The sequence below is a fragment of the Sciurus vulgaris genome (assembly GCF_902686455.1).
Source record: "Sciurus vulgaris genome assembly, chromosome: 5".
In the NCBI taxonomy this organism is placed as follows: domain Eukaryota; kingdom Metazoa; phylum Chordata; class Mammalia; order Rodentia; family Sciuridae; genus Sciurus; species Sciurus vulgaris.
Window position 1 is genome coordinate 87,108,777 of NC_136465.1, and position 20,390 is coordinate 87,129,166.

The 20,390-nt window shown below is 35.4% G+C and overlaps 1 protein-coding gene across 1 annotated transcript in view; it reads left to right on the forward strand.

Annotated features, from left to right (window-relative positions):
- PIK3C2G (phosphatidylinositol-4-phosphate 3-kinase catalytic subunit type 2 gamma) overlaps positions 1-20,390 on the forward strand; it is a 376,626-nt gene that overhangs the window by 307,992 nt on the left and 48,244 nt on the right. Inside the window, 1 exon segment of the mRNA XM_079141521.1 lies at positions 12,365-12,440. Coding sequence (XP_078997647.1) covers positions 12,365-12,440 — 76 coding nt within the window.

Sequence of the window (20,390 nt, forward strand, 5' to 3'; positions counted from 1 at the left end):
TATAAAATAAATATTAATAGTACTTTAAATATTTCCCCTACTTCAGTATATAAGCCCACATGAACCTCATGACAGAGACCTCTGGCTCAGTAGAGAAGGATCTTGGGAATCCTACCAAGTGCCAGCTGTGGGGCAGGCTCCACTGGGCAGAGAGGATGAGCTTTAAAAGTACACTTATTCATAATTGCAGCCTCAGAAAGATCACTCAGACCCTGCAGATCACATTTGCAATCTCTTTGTTACGAGCAAAGAGGAAGAGATGAACAGTATGGGTTCACCATGGGAGTAGACTAATATTAAAACTGAAGGTATAATAATGTCAGCAGGAGGAGGAAACAAACATATAATAATTTTTTTAAAAACAACGTTCAATAATAGAAAAATGAGATATTGTACTTGCATTCTCAATATGAAGTGTATAATATTTCTTTTGGGGATAGTAACTAGGAAATGAACCCTGGGACACTAACCCCTGAGCCACATCCCCAGTCCTTTTTTATATTTTATTTAGAGATGAGGTCTCACTAAGTTGCTGAGGTTGGCCTTGAACTCAAAATCCTCTTGTCTCAGCCTCCTGAGCTGCAGGGATTACAGGCGTGCTCCACCACACCCTGCTAGCATATATTCTTCCTTGAATGTATTTAGTCTTCTGTCTCAATAAATGGAAAATGGAAATGAGTTATGACAAAGGCTTCTGCCCTATAGGCTCAATTCATTTTGTTGGGGTCCAATTGCTTTTTGCATGTTCAAGGACAATGTAGAATGTTGACATCTTAATGTCCCTTACTGATTCTGACATTCTCTGAAGGTCATGTCCATTCACTTATACTGTAGTCAAGGGCCATGGATGTGTCATTTATCTGTAAAGGAAAGTGCTGAGGAAATGATGATGAGGCTGTCATCTTTGCATGCTGAAGACTGTCTTATTGATTATGTAAAGTTGTATGGAGACAATGTCTTTCAGGATCATGAACTTGAAATTGTCAGTCTTTGGCCTATGTAGGCAGAGGCAAGTAAGTACAAAGTAAAGAGGCTTCTGGTTTCCGGTCATGGTAAGAAGAGGGTAACTATTGAGATCTCTGTATATTCAGTAGAGCTTTTCATAGGAAATTCTTATATATATGTTTCCAGGATGAGTTAATATAGAAGTGAGAGCAGAGGACTCTCATGAGAGTGTAAGGCCAAGGAGCCAGACATACATAGGTAGGGAAGACCTACAGAGGTGCAGCTCAGCAAGGCTCAGTGAATGTCCCTGCCAGCATACTTACTGCTGCATGGGGATGTCCGAGCAAGACCATCAAACATGGAGCCTGCAGTTTGCATTATATTCACATTTACAAATGTGCTAAGTTAAAGTACTGTCATAGAGGTCCCAAGGAGAGATGTTTTCACTTTGTTTTGTGTTGTTTTTAATCTCCATTGATCAATTTTTAGGGAAAGGAAGGCTGATGAAATGTTAGGCACCATAATGTTTTTATCTTGGATTGAATTGAAGCCCAGGATTATAGTGGAAAAAATAAAGAGGGGAGGGGGCTAGGACATACGTGAGCAGCAGAGCACTTGCTTAGCATGCACAAGGCCCTGGGTTCCAGGCCCACAACCACAATAAAATAAAATAAAATGAGAGGAGAAGGAAAAGTAAGAGGAATCAAACATGAGGCACTATTGTGAAATCATAGATCCTTAAAAAGTGCTGCAAATGGGAATACTTCAGCCACCTTCTAACAATGGAGCTCAGAGAAGGGGGATCTCATCTCATTCCACTAAAAGAAATTGAAATTATAGGAGTGCCTTCTCCCAAAATATCACCCTGTTAATTTAGCCAACATTTTTTTTTCTTTTGGTGCTAGGGATGGAGCCCAGGGCCTTGTTCTGACACTGAATTACACCTCCCGGCCTCACTTAGCTGATTTTGCACAATGACAATTGAGGGTACATCACTTTCATGAAGTGTATAACCTGCATCCCATTTATGAGTTGCCCTTTCTATTCTATAGAATAAATAAAGCAGTGCTGGCATAATAGATCTCAAATCAACAAAAATTAAACATAGGTGCTACAGAGCAATGGTATATTAGCTTCATTTTCAGAAATTACTATCTCAGTCATTCAACAGATGTTTTTTGATTGCCTGCACTCTCTGACCATGGACACTTGGATATTACCTAGCAATCAATTTTTTCAGAATAAGCTAGGGAGGTTTTACAAAGTATGTTCAGAGGCCCCATCCTTAGAGATGCTAGTCTGTGTAGGCAGAGGTGATATGTAGGTATCTGGGTTATATTTTAATAACCCAGGTGATTCAGAAGTTCAAGCAGGTTTGAGAAAACCTGTAGAAACTCATGGAAAGTAGAAAACTGAGCCAGACATAGATGCTGCCATAAGAAGTTTACAGTCTTTATCTCTATTCTGTGTTGGTGAGTGCTAATGAACTCCTAAAGACTTTTGCAACATCACATGTTGTTTTCCCTTCCTTATTCCAAAAGGTTTCATGAACCTTGAAACAAGACTCATTATGCGGACCACACTGAAGAAGAATAATTATGTCATCAAATGCAGATCAGCATTAGTAAGCAGTGTAACCTAAGCACCCAGATTCTCTGTGATGCATATTTTAATCAATTTTTAATTATCTTCAAATGGATTTGCCATTGTGAAAGCTTTATGCATCTCCATGTTTGTAGATAATTCCCTGAATCTGTTTATACTCAGAAAATGAAAAACAATTTTAAGATTAACAAAACATTATTGGCCTAAAAATCACACAAACAATTCCAAAGTTAAGTCATGTTATTTTTGGTATTTTTAAAATTTTGTTTTATTGGTACAGTTCCCTTTCCTCATATATATCAACAGAGTATTTTATATAAACATTAATATCTATAAAGTCAGAGACATCCCATCACTGATTTTAATAAGTGAGAAGAAGGTGAAGAATGTTTCCAAGCATTCACAATTTTCTCACCACTTTCTAATAAAACAAAATATTTAAAGTTGATGTATAATATTTGTGCTGAATACTCCTGATAGGATAATTTTTCTCTCTGATCCCAGAAAAAAATCTTTCTAAAAATACTTTCCTTCTTTCATGATTGCTTGTCATAGGGCAGCATAGGAAGATTAAGTTAATCCTATTATGTATTAATACTAAAATTCATGTTCATATACAGTATATTTATTCATATTTTTAAATATTTTACATCACTATACATACATAACTTTATATATTTTAAAATTTGCATTGAACACTTACTATGTGTAACACTCTAGATTAAGACCTATAAATTGGTTGTAGAGAAGAAACTGAAAAGATGAAAATTATGCAAGATATATTTTACTCTCCATGAGTTTGTAGTGTTGTGATATGTGCAGAAATTAACATAAATAATACATGTAGTAGTGAGTGGAGAAAGGGGAGAAAAGGAGAAGATGCAACTTGAATACAAAGTTGAACAGTCTTAACTTTTTAAGATCAAATATTATTATGTGCCTATCTAGGGGCATTCTCAACTCTAAGCAGGGTTGCTTTTTGTCAGGGGAATGACATAAAGGGGAAGCTTTAAAGTGCAAAATCAGTTAAGTTAGATGAGCCAGAGGTCTCTGGGGATTTGGTCTAAAGAGCAGGCCAGCTGGAGGGAGGGGTGCCTGCAAATCTCTGAGATTTCCTCTCTCTTTCTCTCTCTCCCTCCCTCTCTCTCAAATAAAGTAGAAGGAAATGAGTCACCGTTATAAACTATCCATCTCTTCTAATGAATACATTTAGACAACCTTGTTTCATTCCTGCATGACTTTTCTTTGTTTAGCTTCACTGTCTTCCAAAAACGAACATAAACTTTGGTTTTTTCTTCAATGTTTGTATTCAAGCAATTAACAGTGGTATTTACAAGAATTGCTTCTGTTTCTTTAAATTTTGCTGCTTTGGTGGAATCGCAAACTAAACAAAATTTTTACAAAGAGTCATATAGATATGTCATAAAATTATATAACAAATGATTACGGTACCTAAACAAATGTGTACCTACATTTGAATTTAGCTAAGATATGCAAACAGTTGCCATTTATAACATTTTTAAAGCTACATGCATTGGAACTTTTTAGCCCTTCTTGGTACGACTGCTCATTTCTGAAAGTCCCTTAAAATAAGGAATGATACCAGTTAAGGCTTAAGCAATGTTATTTTTTAAGGCAGAAATCAAATGTCAAAATAAATCCAAATGGATAAATCCTATCTTAATAGTGAACATATGTTTCTTGTTCCCTGCTTGCTAAACCCAGATGTTAATTACTACATTTGTCACTACACTGCTCTTTTCTTATTTGAAGCTAGCTAAGATTACATTGCAGGCAGGATAAATGTCATATGGGTACCATCAGTAAAACCAAGATTATTTCTCACAGTCTGGTAAAATGCTGATGTGATTTTAGAAGACTCTGTAGAAGTTCACTATTTTTCATAAGGTCTTCTATGTAACTACAATGTGAATATGGTGGGTTAAACTACATCGAAGACTGGACATTCTGACAAGTTGTTTTGTAAAAAAAAATTTAAAAAGCAATAAATATAATTGCTTTTTAACTTTGATTTAAATCTTTTATGGGAATTCACTTTTAAATTCACATTTTTACAGCACTCCATGTTTTTTGAGAGAGAGATTTAGCTTATTGTTTCAACCACTAAAACTTGCAGCCAACTATAGATGTTGGCTGGACAGTTAATAAATGAGAACCTGTAATGTGTTGTTTTCAAGAGGGAAAAAATGAATCACAGTGTTATATTACCTTCTTTCTTGTGTTTGCATGTACTTTAGCTCTTTACAGTCTTTGACAACAAGAATATGTTCACACTACATAGGAAAAGCACTTAGGTTTTGAATTGATTGTCTCAAAAAATCAATAATTTTAAATTACAAATTACAATATAATTGGTAAACAAAATATGAATAAGAACTCTGAACCTGACAAAATATAAACTGATTCAGATTTTATTTTTAAATTATTTTATTGGCTATCAGACTTGTCCTTTATTGTCTACATTTTTCATTTAAAAGCACATTAGGCATTAAAAATCTCCATATTAGTTAAATAAACATTCATTCCAGCAAATAAAGAATGTATATAGCTTCATAGATCATTTTTTATTATCTGAGCCCTTGCTATCAAAGACTTTAGAGTCCCAAGGCAAATGCCTACCATTCATTCATTTACTCATCAAATGTATAATGTCCTACATAGAAGGAATATTCCAAGTATTTAACAACTATTAAGTTCTAAGTGCTGACTAAGCGGGATGACTGCCTGCCACTAACCCAGCTGTATGGTCACACAGTTTGAATTGACTGGATATTTACTAATGAAGGCGAAAGAGAGAGACAAAGAAAGAAAAATAGTGGGGAATAGGGCAAGCAGTAGTTTGAATCTAAACACACCAAGTTGAGGTTCCTATAATACTTCCAGAGATATCACGTGAAATATAGACATGTGGATACACATGTCTTCACTTTGGGGAGAAAGTTTGGCTGGCAGTATATATATGGGAGTTGTCAGTGAATGTTTGATTATCAAAGCTATAAGACTAGAAGAGATTCCCTAGGGTGGAAATCTAAATATAAAAGAGAATCAGTCAGAGAACCAGACCATACATCACACCAATTTTAAAGCTTAAGGAGATAAATGAGAATCAACAAAGTGTTCTGACAAGAAGCAACTGGTTGGATGGCCAAAGAGTGGGGTGCCTGGAGTTCAAGAGAAAAAAGTATTTCAAAGGAGAAGAAATAATGAACTGCTTCAAATGCAAATGCGATGACCAAAAATGCAAATTAACCACTGGATTTAGCAAAATGGATATCATTAGTGAATTTAACAGGAACAATTTGGTGGAAACTTTAGGAACAAAAACCTCATTGGAATGTGTTCAAGAGAGAATGTAAAGGAAGGAATTTGAGATAGAAAATAAAAACAATTCTTGCAGCATCTTTGCTCTAAAGATAATTGGGGGGAAATAGTGTACAGAGAAATACAGGTCAAGGATTTTGTTTATTGAAGTAAATTATGGCATATTTGTGTGCTGATTAAAAAAAAATCCATTTTGAATGCAAAAATTGATGATTGAAGAGACAAATGAGAACTTGAGTAGGGATAAGAGCAATGACCTTGAGTAGAGAGCTTATGAAGCTTATGGAAATTCTTTTCTGTTTCTGTTTTTTTTTTTTGTTTTTTTTTTTTTTCAATCAAAAAGTCTGCATGTACAGCCAGAGAAATGAGAAGTTATACTCTGTTGAGTACAATGTGTCAAAATGCATTCTACTGTTATTAAAAAGTTAATTTAAAAATAAGAAGTTCAGCCATGAGCAGAGTGAAGGAGGGAGGAGTTTAGGGAACTGAAGGTAAGGAATGAAGCAGCCCTATGTGAATAGATGAGTACATGAATTAATGATATTTATAGAATTGCCAGAAAATCCTGACAACCCACTCAAAGGTAGTGGTGATGTTGTTCCCATGAGATCAATGAGCATGAGGATGTGTTTCTCCCGCAACATGTAGCAGCCTTGTTACAGAGTTGGCAGAAAATAACCAGAATTGGGTTATTCTGGGCCAAAGGGCCAAAGGAATTGAAAAAAAAAAAAAAAACATGCAAGAGAGTTACAATAAATATGGTCTGTGGAATCCAAATTGGCTAAGGAGGACATGAAAACATGAAATGAATCAGGGACAGTGAAATGGTCATAGAGTCAAGATATTTTTTGAGTTGTATAACTAGAGGAAGAGAGATGAAATGGAGGAAGGGGGTTAGTAGATGGGAAACCAGAAATCCAGATAAAGAAGAGGCTTTGATTACTAGTCAAGGCACAATCCAGAGAACAGGATTGAGGGGCTGAGTGGGAAAGAGGATGAGATCTTTGAAGGAGAGGAGTTCAAGAACAAAGAACTGGGATATGGAAGGAAAATTTGAGGAAACATTATAACAAGGGTATTATTGGAGCAAGTGACAATGTACCAGGTTTAAAAATCTTCAAGAAGCGTAGTATGATCATTATGGAAATAAGTATGGAGTGTCCTCAAAAGACTAGAAATTGAACCACCATATGACCCTTTGGTATTTATCCAAAAGAACTAAAATCAGTATACATTATTAATATATGTATACCAATGTTTATAGCAGAACAATTCAAATAGCCAAGACATGGAACCAGCTTAGATGTCCATCAAGAAATGACTGGATAAAGGGAATGTACATATACACAATGGAGTTCTGGTCAACTATAAAGAAGAATGAAATTAAGTTATTTATGGGGAAATGGATGGAACTGACAGACTTATTTCACTGCTAAGTGAAATAAGCCAGACCCAGAAAAGCAAGCGCCAAATGTATTTCCTCATACACAGAAGGTAGAAAGAAAAAAAATAAGAAGAAAAGGGGAATCTCATAAAAATAGAAGAAAGATCAGTAGAGGGAAAGTAGAGGAGCAAGAGGAGGGAAAAGGGACAATCTAGGGGATAAAAGTCCATCAAATTATGCTGTATGAATCTATGAATATACCACAGTTAATCCCATTTTATGTATAATTACAATACACTAATGAAAAAATAAATGCATGTAAACGAAAGAAGACAGGAAAAAGAAATTAGGGAGCAGGGAGAAAAGGCAGAAGGAAAGGAGATATCCTATTAAATTATGTTATACACACATATGAATATGTCACAAAGAAGCCTACCATCATATATAATTATAGTGCACTAATAAAAACACAAAAAAGGAAATTAAAAATATAAAAGGATAGGAAGTTCAGTGACAGAGATCCATAGGCAAGTGCAACAACCAAGGGTAAAGGACAGTATAATCAGGCATTTTTATAAAGGAAATAAAGCAGAAGTCAGAAGAGTAGAAGAGCAAGGTGGTATTCAGGACCAGGACTCCAAAGGGAAGGGGACACAGCTTCCATTTCAAAGGCTTGAAGGGGAAGCCGAACGGTCAGGGAATGGAGTCGTTGAGCATCTGAGGGGTCTTGCTGGTGGCATTCTCCAGGACTGATGTCTTTTCTTCTTTCAAACACATGTGATTGTACTGCATTTCTACTTAAAATCCATCAGTAGGTTGCACTACACTAGGCTTCATCGTGTACAGAGGACCAGTGCCCTCTGGAACTAGAGCTCTTTTATGAGTGTCCCACCCACCCCCACAGGCAGCCTGCACTTCTAGAGGCCATTTGTGGGGTCATACAAGTGACCCTGGGCTTACTGACTGCACTGTTCCCATCATGTTAGATCTAATTCCATTCAGTCACCAATCCTTTCAGGAGTTCGGTTTCTTCATTTCTAGAATGAAGAACTGAAATTCAGAGTTCTACCAGGGAAACGGTTGCCACTTGAGGAATGAAGCAGGATAGCAAACTTTGTTTTGTTTTGTTGTTTTGTTTTGTCTTGTTTTGTTCTGTTTGGTGCGGAGACCAAACCCAGGGCTTCAGGCATGGCAGGCAACTGCCCCAACTCTTAGGTACACCCCAGCCTGAAACATTCATGATGGAGAATCTTCTAGAGATTTTAGGTTAATTGACCTTGCCCCTTAGTTGTCAGTTGTGCCTTCCAGTCATTGAGACAACCAAAAGTTTTCCCATGTGCTTTTCAAATATCACACACTGCATGGTTGCTAGACAAAATACAGGCCACCCAGTTTATTTCGAATTTTTGATAAACAAATTTTTTTTAAGTGAAAGTATGCCCCAAATACTGCCTGGGTTTTTATTTTTTTGTATCTGGAAACTCTACAAATAGGGAACCCTGACATGTGTGGCTATATATCACTGTCAATATAAAAAAAAATGTCACCTCTAGAATTGTGCAGTATACAACGTATACAACTAAATGTAGCCACACTGCTTGAAAAACAATATAAACCCAGTTGCAAACACCAGTGCATGTTTTCAGTGAGAGCAACTCTTCGCTAACATTTCTATAAATCTCCAAACTACTAATTGTGTAATGTGCTCAAAAGTTGTGGTATGCCTGAACACAAGTAAAGTCAGGCCTAAGAAAATCTAATTACTGATTATTTTGAGATAAAGCAATATTATTATTTTTTATCATCTTCATCTCTCTGACACTGGATCATATTTACTCTCAAAAAGAAGATCTGTTGCAATAAAGAATTAATATTTAGCCTATCACCTACACCTAGAATTATAAATGAGGACCTCGTGGATGTAATGACAGTGTAATCCCAAGGGAACAATTAGCAAGTGGTGACATTTCAGACAGTAATTGGAAAGATATCGTGCCTAATACTGAAGTCTAATAACTAGTGGGTAGTAAGGTCAAACTTCACCAAAAATGAATAATTGACTATTTGTCAAAAGCCTAAAGGAGGTCAAATTTTCTCCAACAAATTCTGCACACTCAGGTTTGATTTTAAACTTTCAAAAAAAAAAATACTTGATGTGATTGACTCCCTGAATACAGATTGATTTCTTAAGAATAGGCTTCTATTAAACTACCATACAAGAGATCAAGACATAGAGCTAAAATTGATAACTGACTAATTTATGTAGAATGCATGCATTAGAAACCAACATATTCTATATTTAAGACAGATCTGTTTGTTTCTGTGGCAGCATTTATTGAATAGAAATACTGTACTATGCTTTAGTGAATTAGTCACCATCTTTGCTCTTGTATATCATTGACTGGAAAAAAAAAATAAAGAGCACATGAGAAGCTTTGAGCAAATTGGTAGATGGGTTGAAAAAGAAGGAGAAGGGAGCATTCAGGAAGACAAGGAGGTGAGATCATGACACAGCTGATGAAATGAATATAATTTCACATAGTTAGGCAGAAAATGTCATAGGGGAAGTGGTGGGAGACAAGATAGGGATACGAACAACATTCCAATCAAGAAGAGTCTTACAAGCCTTCTTAGGCAGTTGATCTTTTCATAAGAGTAATTCAGATTTTAAAAAGGTAATTACTCTGAAAGATTAGCTTGGCAATTGTGTTGAGAAGATTGGAGCAAAGGGCACAAGATAACAGGATTTCCTGCTCTTGCCTAGGTGAGAGTTGATGCTGGCACTAGGAATATCACAGTAAACCTGGAAGGAAGAAATGTAGGGGAGAGGTGATCTGTGATACCTAGCAATTAATTTTAGCATGAGGTAAGAAGAACAGAACCTGTATTGTTAACCAGAATGCAGAAGAAGCAGAAAACTGAGGTAAAGGGAAAGAAAACACATTTAGTGGTGCACTTGCTGGGTTTCAGTTGTTAGAGCAGACAAAAACTCAACAAGGAAGTATTTTAATATGAGAGCTGAAGTTTAGGGAATGGATCTGGGATAAAGACTTAGATTATTACATCATTATAGATGCCACCAGAAATAATAACATTACCCAGAAGAATGTATTGGAGTATTGAGAGGTAGACCTAGTTGTGAGGATCATCAAAACTTAACTTATAAGCAAAAGGTAAAGGAATCTGAAATAAGAGATGACAGTCAAGTGGAGGAGGAACTGAGGTATCATAAAAGCAAATAAAATCACCGAAAATTAAATACTAGATAAAGGCCAAGGAAATCCCCACAGGATTTGGAAAGAAAGACATTTAAAAAGAGAGAGATTGTTAGAGATGGAGATAAGAGGATTTTCAGGGGACAACTAGTAGAACCCTGCAAGTGGTGGATCATAAAGTAAGTAGAAAAAGAAGTGGAACTGGCGTGAGTTCAGACGACACTTCCCTTACTTGGTTTACATCAGGGAGGAGAAATACATCACAAGGCATTAATGACAAGGCATCATTTATGTGTGAGTAGGCTTTGCAAGTTTGACTCGTCAATTCATTTGTTATTAACATGGAGAGAGTTGGCCACATTTTGCACAGATAAGAAAAGGATGAAAATGCTAAAGTTTCTTTAGAATGTTCTACAAGATTCCCATGAGGAAGAGAGAAGAGAATCCAGGACATAACTAAAGAATCTGCATTAGATGATTTTCTAGGGGGGTCATAACAAAATACAACCAACTGGGTAGCTTAAAAACAAGACCGTCTGACAGTTCCAGCAGCCAAAAGTGTGAAATCAAGGTGTCTGCAGGCTTGGTTCCTTATGATGACTGTGAGAGAAGACTCAGTACCTCGGCTTGCACATGGCCATCTTCTCCCTATGTCTCTTCACATTACCTTCTATGTGTGTCTGTGTCCAATCACCTCTTTTTACAAGGACACCAGTCATATTGGATTAGGAGCTTACACTACTCCAGGATGAGCTCATCATAACTGACCTACCTACATTAGCAATGACCCTATTTCCAAATCAGATCATGTTCTGAGGTCCTGAGGGTTAGCACTTCAATATGTGAATTCAGTGGGGAGATTCAACTCAACCTGTAACAGAAGGGAAGCAAGACACTTCTTCCGCTGTTACCAGTAGAAAAGAGAAAGCATCACCCTGTGAGTCTGCAGATTTTATGGCAGGAAGTTTAGGAATTTCCATTTGCCTTTTGTATTCTCTGAGGTGGAGATAAAGCCATGGGCAGAGGAGACAGAGTTAGAAGTTAAAACATCCTAGGGGAGGTTTGAAAGAGCCATTTCACAGAATGAGCGAGAAGGCTGACCAGGCAGCCTGTGAGGCAGCTTTGACAGTTATGCATCAGACTATAAGTAGAGAAAATAATCAATTATTCAGTGTGGTCTTTATATAATAATGTAAAATCTCCTGGGGAAGGCTACTTTGGTTATATAATAGCTTACAACAAAATGTGTGACAATTCAGTAAAGAAAAGCTCTTAGATTCACCAATCAGCCATGCGTTTGGAACTCGAGTTAAATGTCAGTTTGTGATCATCCCTATTTTTATAGCTAAAGTTATACATAACTGGAATTTCCATTAAAGCATTTGATGTAATCTGTTTCCTCCCCTAAGCTGTGCTGTAAAGAGAAAGATCACCTTATGTATCTCTCTGGCTCTAAATACCCCTCGCCTTCTCCATGTAAGAGAGGGCAGGGGACACCCAGTGAGCGTTCCTAGAATGGAAGTTTCAGTAACAGTTACTCGCTAAGGATCTGGGTCCTACGGGACTCAGTTTTCTCAGAAAGCCTGTCCAAAGATATATGTTTTCTAGAAAAGGGAGGTTTAAGATTCAAGCAAAATTTAAAATTCCAGAATGTTAACATTTATGGTGCACTCCAAGAGCAAACTACAGGTGAAAATCTTGAAGAAATGTAATCTCATAAAAGATGGTTTGACTTATGATAAAAAAAACTTTATTGAATTATGGAAATCTATAAGAGGCATCTCTAAAATGGCAATGTCTTCATACAACTGTGATCAGGAGCGGGTAAATAAATGCAAGAAATGAAGAGATTATATTTTATCTTGTTTTTCAGAGTGATTGTGTACTCAGTTTTTTCCTCTCTGAACCTGTGCAACATGCAATTGAAGAACCTTCACTTTTGGACCTAGGCAAGTACATATATCATTATTACTCTGTGTAGTGATTGAATTTCAATACAATTGTGCAAAAATTTTCAACTATAATATTTTTAATTTTCAAATTAAAATCTCTTTTTAAGACCAAAGCCTTAATCATTTTTACCTAACCATTTCCAAAGCATTTAACCCCTTTATGATATGCTCTTCAAGTTGGATTAAACCTAAGTATGTTTGTCCAATTGTAATAGCTACATGCCACACTACTAATATATTTCAATTAATTGAGCACTGGGTTAAAATTGTCAGAGATAGAGTTCCTGATTTCCCCTACAGGTCAGTCCTACAGTTTACTCCATATGTTAGAACAGAACAAAAATAAATATTAGGCAAAAGTAGTGATCACGAGTTATCTAGCAGGTTCAATAATACGTGAATTTCTTTCCAGAGTCTTATTGGAGTGCCAGAATAACCCAGCAAAATCACTCACCCTATTCTCTTCCAAATGTGTACTGTACTAATTCTAATTAACATTTCTATCATGTTCTCTTAGGTCAACAAAGACTCTCTTTGAAAGTTGTCTCAATTTTAAACATTTATAATATAATTCCATTGCAAAAAGTAGCATCGAATAATAATCACAACAATAACAGTTTCTATCTCAGGATTTCCAAACCCATCATTTGCCTTTCTCTGACCTTTCAACTTCACCTTCATTTTATTCACGTGCACCTTCTTATTCTCCATCTTTAAGATTAGGCCCACCTGCTCATCACCCCTGCTTGTGTCTGACATTCTAGTTAGTTACTCCTCAAGGTGCCTAGATTCATACACCAGATCAGATTGTGTAGCATAATTGTTTATAAAGTTGTATAACTGTTTGCATCTGCCTTGCTTCTCCTGGTCAGTTAAAAGTAATCAAGGACTGCCTGCATTGTATGCTGCTCTTTATTTTACAAATCCTAAGTCAATGCAGGAGGACTAAACCTCCTTTCTCCCTCCACATTTCACTGATCATGTGACACCACTCTCCAAGATGCTTTGCTCATATAGAAAAACCATCAAAAATATTTAGTAAATCAGGCAATTTTATAGCACTTCTCCAAGGAATAATGACGCCCGCAACATAAAATATTTCTATTTTTATTGTCATAATTCACAAATACCTATCTTCCTTTAAAAATACTATTAGCTGGAGAAATTTTTTATTCACAACTTGAACTTAAAGGATCCAATTTTTTTTTCCATTTTTTTTATTAAAAATCATAAATTTACATAGGGCAATGTTGTTTGATTCATTCTGTTATTTTTTCCCTTCTCCCCACACCTCCCACCCCTCTTTTCCCTCTATACAGTCCTTCCTTCCTCCATTCTTACCACTCTCCTTATCCCTAACCCTAAACCTAACCCTAACCCTAACGCTAACCCCTCCTACTCACCATTATATGTCTTCATCCGCTTATCAGCGAGATCATTCGTCCTTTAGTTTTTTGAGATTGGCTTATCTCACTTAGAATGATATCCTCCAATTTTATCCATTTGCCTGCAAATGCCATAATTTTATCATTCTTCATGGCAGAGTAACATTCCATTGTATATATATGCCACAGTTCATCAACTGAAGGGCATTCATCAACTGAAGGGCATCTAGGTTGGTTCCACAGTCTGGCAATAGTGAATTGAGCAGCTATGAACATTGATGTGGCTGTATCTCTGTAGTGTGCTGATTTTAAGTCCTTTGGGTATAGGCCAAGGAGTGGGATAGCTGGGTCAAATGGTGCTTCCATTCCAAGCTTTCTGAGGAATCTCCATACTGCTTTCCAGAGTGGCTGCACTAATTTGCAACCCCACCACCAATGTATGAGTGTACCTTTTTCCCCACATCCTCTCCAACACTTATTGTTGCTTGTGTTCTTGATAATCGCCATTCTAATTGGGGTGAGATGGAATCTTAGGGTAGTTTTGATTTGCATTTCTCTTATTACTAGAGATGTTGAACATTTTTTCATATATCTGTTGATTGCTTGTACATCTTCTTCTATGAAGTGTCTGTTCATTTCCTTAGCCCATTTGTTGATTGGATTATTTGTATTCTTGGTGTAGAGTTTTTTAAGTTCTTTATAGATTTTGGAAATTAGTGCTCTATCTGAAGTATGAGTGGCAAAAATATTCTCCCACTCTGTAGGCTCTCTCTTCACATTACTGATAGTTTCCTTTGCTGAGAGAAAGCTTTTTAGTTTGAATCTATCCCAGTTGTTGATTCTAGCTTTTATTTCTTGTGCTATGGGAGTCCTGTTAAGGAAGTCTGAAAGGATCCAAATTTTGAAAGTAAAAACAAACATGAGGTGATAGAGTTCTAGAAGTTTTTGACAAAAATAGTACGAGGTTAGTCTCTATTCTACCATTAAACCTCCTCAAGAAAATTGTTTCTCTGTTTCAAGAAATTAAACTTCATCTCACTGTCAGAATTTCAGTTTTGCTAATAGATTATTGTTTTGAAAGACATTTTGAAATACATACGCACACAAAAAAATTAGGATTATCTTTACAAAAACTAAAGTGTTGGTTAAGTTTTTTTTCTACATTTTCAAATTTTCCTACATCATCAGTACTCAAGATTTGTTTCAGCACTGATGACTGACAAAATATTTGATTCTAGATATTTTTAGTTTATAGGCTACGTATTAAACATACCCTATTATCCTAAAACAATAGAGCACAGCTTCCAAGCAGAATATGCAAATCACTACAACAAACAAGGATCAGCAGGAAGTTGTTCCTTGTTCTCTTCATTATTTCCTCTTTTATATCTCTGAATTCTTAATCTTTTGTCATAGAATAACAGTTGATTCTAAGCAAGAAGTACATTTATTTTAAGCACTATTCTCGTTCGTGAACTGAAAGTTTATGTTGTTAAATAATTAAAGGGCAAAATTATTCAAGTGTATTAAAATACTGTTTTACATACAACTACCTTAAGTAGAAATCCCAGAATTTGCCACTTGATCTCCTCTATCAGTTAATTAAGAGGGCAGATTCTGCATATCTGTGTATGTAGATACATGACCTTTAAAGATCATCTTAGCAATACTGTGTCATGCTGGGTCTGGAAGACACTAATCATCCTTTGCCTTTGCTCACTAATTAAACTTGGTAGACCAACAGAATTTCTTTTTCCAGTTCCAATCCAATCATCCCTCTTCTCTGCTAAAATCTTTCCCTTGGGAAGACCAACTTCATACATTTGAGACCCATGCAGCCACACAGAGAATGGGTGTTAAGAAAGTTCTACACTTGGTTTAAAACTTGGGAGCAAGTTGAAATTCTTGATAAGTTTTGGAAAGGTCTACACAGTTTATTTTGCTGCAGACCTCACAAATTATGTAGCTAATAAAGATTAAAATCCTTAACACGATATCCCAGTAGAATCTAGTACCCATCGATTTCCCTTTCAAGACCACCGTCAGGTCATCTACATCTTCATTTGTCTTTTTTCAGTTCCTCAGTTAGGTGAACATCCTTAGTATCTCTGTCTGGATCACTTGACTCCTCTTCCTCCTTATCATGTGCCCTTCAGATTTCAATTCAAGTATCTTTGCTTTACTTTCTTGTGACGCTCTTTCTTCTAAATACTGGTTTCAATGATGAATCTGGCTCATCTGTCTACTGCAAACTCAAAATATTTGAAAAATTGATTCATGTCTATAGGCACACTATTGCATTTCCAGAGCCTACCACAGTATCTGGCCTACTCTGGATGCTCAATAAATAATTACTGAATGAATGATTTATGACAGAAAGAACAACCATGGAAGCACATTGATATTCTCTATAAAGGTAGTTTGTAATTTTTTATAAAAAGGACAAGAGAGAGGAACCCAAAATCCACAAAGATGGTATTCCTTCTACATTCATTACTTCATGTGAAAAAGTCCTGGCAGAAGACAGTCAAGGCTTCCCAACCACAAGACTTAAATAATCAACTGGGGAAAAAAATCTTCCACAAATTATTACATTAAATATTATAGATGGTAGATTCAACCAAAGTACTAACCAGAAAGTTGTAAATTTTATCTTAAGCATATATATTTTTTTAACTCCTAAATGACATGATCCTGTATATTCTCCATAAAATTGATAGTGCCTCTGTGTGATTCAGTTTTGCATTACTATAAAAAAAAAAAAAAAAAAAAAAACCTGATATAATCAACTTAAAAGAGGAAGGGTATATTTTGGCTCACAATTTTGGAGGTTTCAGTCCATGATCAATTGATCATGTTTTCTTTGGACCTGTGGTGAGAAATTATATCATGGCTAGATCAGGTAGATAAACAAAGCTGCTCACTTCATGGTGACGACAAAGCAAGAGAAAGAGGAAAAGGAGGGGCTGTGGTTCCAGTGGCCCCTTGGAGCTCACTTCCAATGACCTAACTTCCTTCCAGTAGGCCCCACCTCCTACAGGTTCTACCACCTCCCAACAGCACCATGGGTTGAGAACCAAGCCTTCAACACATGGGCTTTTGATGAATACATACCCAAAACATAACAGCTTCCAGGTCAAATAATATTTTCACACACACAGAAATAAAATAACCCATTGGCCTCCACTGAACAGCTCTGACACACGGAAGATAGATTTTTGTCAAGGTACAGTCATAATAACATAGGTAATGGAGTAGAACATGTCAAAGACAATTGTCAGAGTTAAGAAAATGAGTTAATGAGCATGTTTAGACTACATTGATAATTAAAATGATTGCAAACACAAGCTTTCAATCTTTACTCCACATCATTACTTCCACGTTGAGAGGTTAATTTAAAAGGGAACTTGAAGCATTCACTCTACGTGGCAGGGTCTCACTGGCTAATGGTCTAGCTACTTGCTCTGGCAGAATCCAGATTTTTATCTCTAGGTTGAATTATGAAATTTGGTTTTTTCAATTTAAATTTTACTAATATGTTGTTTGATAAGAGGAATAAGTTCTGTGCCTGTGGTACTACAGGGTGAACATCATTAACAATGACATATGCCTCAAAATATTTAGAAGAGAGGATTTTGAATGTACTCACCATAAAGAAATGATAAAAGCCCAAAATGCTAGATATACTAATTGATCACTGAGTTGATCACAATCCAATGTGCACATGAATCAAAACACCACCACATTATATCTCATAAATATGCACAAATATCATGTCAACAAAAAATAACAAAAATGTTAGTGATATGGAAGGACAAGAAGGAAAAGAGAACTACTTAGAAATAAACACTTGTATTGTTTTAGAAATATTCAATTGGAAGCTTTAAAACCATACCCATTTTGTTATATTATAGCATATATCCTTGTATTTTTAGTTAGGAAAATATTTCAAACTTACTTGTGGCTTATCTGGAAAGGAAAAGATGGAAAGAAGATAAGTTAAAGGGTTTTCTTTAATTACTTCATCCCTGATAGCTGGGTGTCAAAGGATATCACCAAAACCCAAGAAATCATGCAATAAATCTACACAAATGTAATATTAGGGAAATACTAAGAAATTTCACAACACTGAATAACTGGGTGGTAGATGCAAACAGAGCAAGAAAGATAATGTACAGTAATTTTATCTTTTATTGTATTAAGTAACCAACACTGTCAAAAGAACTCAATGTCTAAGGTTATTAAACAGAGGTAAATACCAAAAGCAATATTGCAACTTTCCTAAATATCACAAATACATAAAAGTTTTAAAAAAATTGCTTAGTGAAAGAGTTTCTTTAAAGTCAGAAAAACAAAAGTGTAAAATAATAATATCCAAGAGAAAACATATCAATAAATGTAAATGAGCTTAAATTATCAATTAAGATTTTTTTCATACTGGAGGAAAAATGCAAATAACAACTCTATAGTTAATGTGAAAATACATCTAAATTGAAGTGATTTTAAAAGGTTGAAAATTATAGTATGGCTCCAGGTATTTTAGGTAAATATAATGAAACAGAAATCAGAGGTTATAATCTTAATGAAGAAGGTGGTGTTTAGGCCAAAAAAAGCATTTCACGTAAACAAGGAAAAGAACCTTAAATTATAGTGAGTATAATTCTCAATAAAGATATGAGCCATTCTGACTACATATCAAATAATATGGCAGCAACATACATAAAGCAGAAATTATGAAACACATGAAATCACACTAGCAGTAGGGTAGTCTCCCAGTTTATAAAAGATCAAAGGAAAAAAATAAAGTAGATCCATAGAATAACTGAATAATAAAATTAATAATGCAAAATTGGTGGACTTACATTAAATTCTTTATCCTGAAAATAGAGAATGCCTATCAAGTGCCTAAGAGCCTTCATGAAATTAGAGTCTATATGAGGCCACAAGAAATTGCAGTAAATTTCCCAAAGTAGAAATATTACAGATAATATCACTAAATATGACAAAATAAAGTGAAAAATTTATAGTCTTATAGAAGGCTTCAAAAACCTAGAAAACACTTAAGTTTGGGGGTTAAAAAGTGTCTCTTGAACAACTTTTGGGACTAAAGGAATTACAAACCAAATTTGCACTATTTCTAAGAAATACCAACATTGAAATACTGCATCTCAGACACTGTGAGAGACTCACACAGCAATGCTCAGAGGAAAATTGGAATAAATGGAAGAGCCACAAAACAAGAGAAAACAAAAAGTGGGGGAAGGCTAGATGAAAGTAGATATTAATGCCTTAGACCACAGAAAACAGCAGAAGTAACAAGTAATTCAGAAATAAAAACAAACAATAAAATAAATCACTATGTAACCTTTTCAAAAGAATGGGGCGGGGTGGTGGGGAGTGGAGGCAAATACAAAATACAAAGGAGTTCTCGGAGCAGCCAAAGAAAGAGATGAAATTAAAGAAGAATAAGAGATGACCTGTTAACCTCTACAAAAATAAATCTGTAAACCTGCCTGAAATTGATTATTTTCTAGGAAAATAGAATTTGCTCATCCCAGAGATGATGATTCTGAGATTGCTTGATCAAATAAATATAAAATAGTTTCCCAAAGTACCCCAAATTTTATAGCTTTTTAAAAAGTAGCATGGTCAGTGATTTTCTGAGGGATTCTAACAAACCTTTGAGAAGCAGACAGTTCCACTGGCATTTAAACAATTCAAGAGCAGAAAAAAATAGGTGAATCTTTCCACATTGTTTTTTGGAGCCTATAAAGCATTCATGCCAGGAGCTTCAACAATTACAAGGGTTGCAAACAAGAAATCACAGACCAATCTCACTTATGAATATGAATGGAAAATTCTAAATAAAATATTAGTCAAATAATCCATAAGCACACTAAAGAAATATAATTCATCATGACCAAAAATGCAAGAACAGTTCAATATTAGTGTTATACATAGGAGACTAAGTAGAAAAATCATGTAGTCACCTCTATGAAACTAAAAAGATATTTGAGAAAATTTAATTTTCTTGACAAAATGCTAAATAAATTAAAAATAAATGAATAATGTCTTTACATGAGAGCATATATGAATTTTGGCTTTCTAAAGTCCATATCACACATGAGAGAGACGGAAAACCATTTCTATTAAAGTCATGAATAAGGTACCAGGCCCAAGATCATCACACTTACCTTACATTATTCTAAAAATACTTGACAACATATGCTCACTCCTTTACCTCCTTCAGGGCTTTGCTCAAAATTTAGCTTCTCTTGTAATCCCCTAATCATCTCACATAAATTACAACCTGCCTGGTATTTTGGTAGCTCCCAATGCATTTATCCTACCCCTGGGGATTTTTTTTTCCTTGTCATTTACTATAGTCAACATATTATAAATTTTACTTATTTATTACGCTTATTCCTTTTTGTCGTTCTCCCCTGTTACTGTAGAAGGTCAAGAGAGAAATGTTTTTGGTTCCAAAGGTGTAGAACAGTTGACTTGTTCTTAATAGGTCAATAAATATTTGTAAAATGTCAACTAAAATAGAAAAAGAATT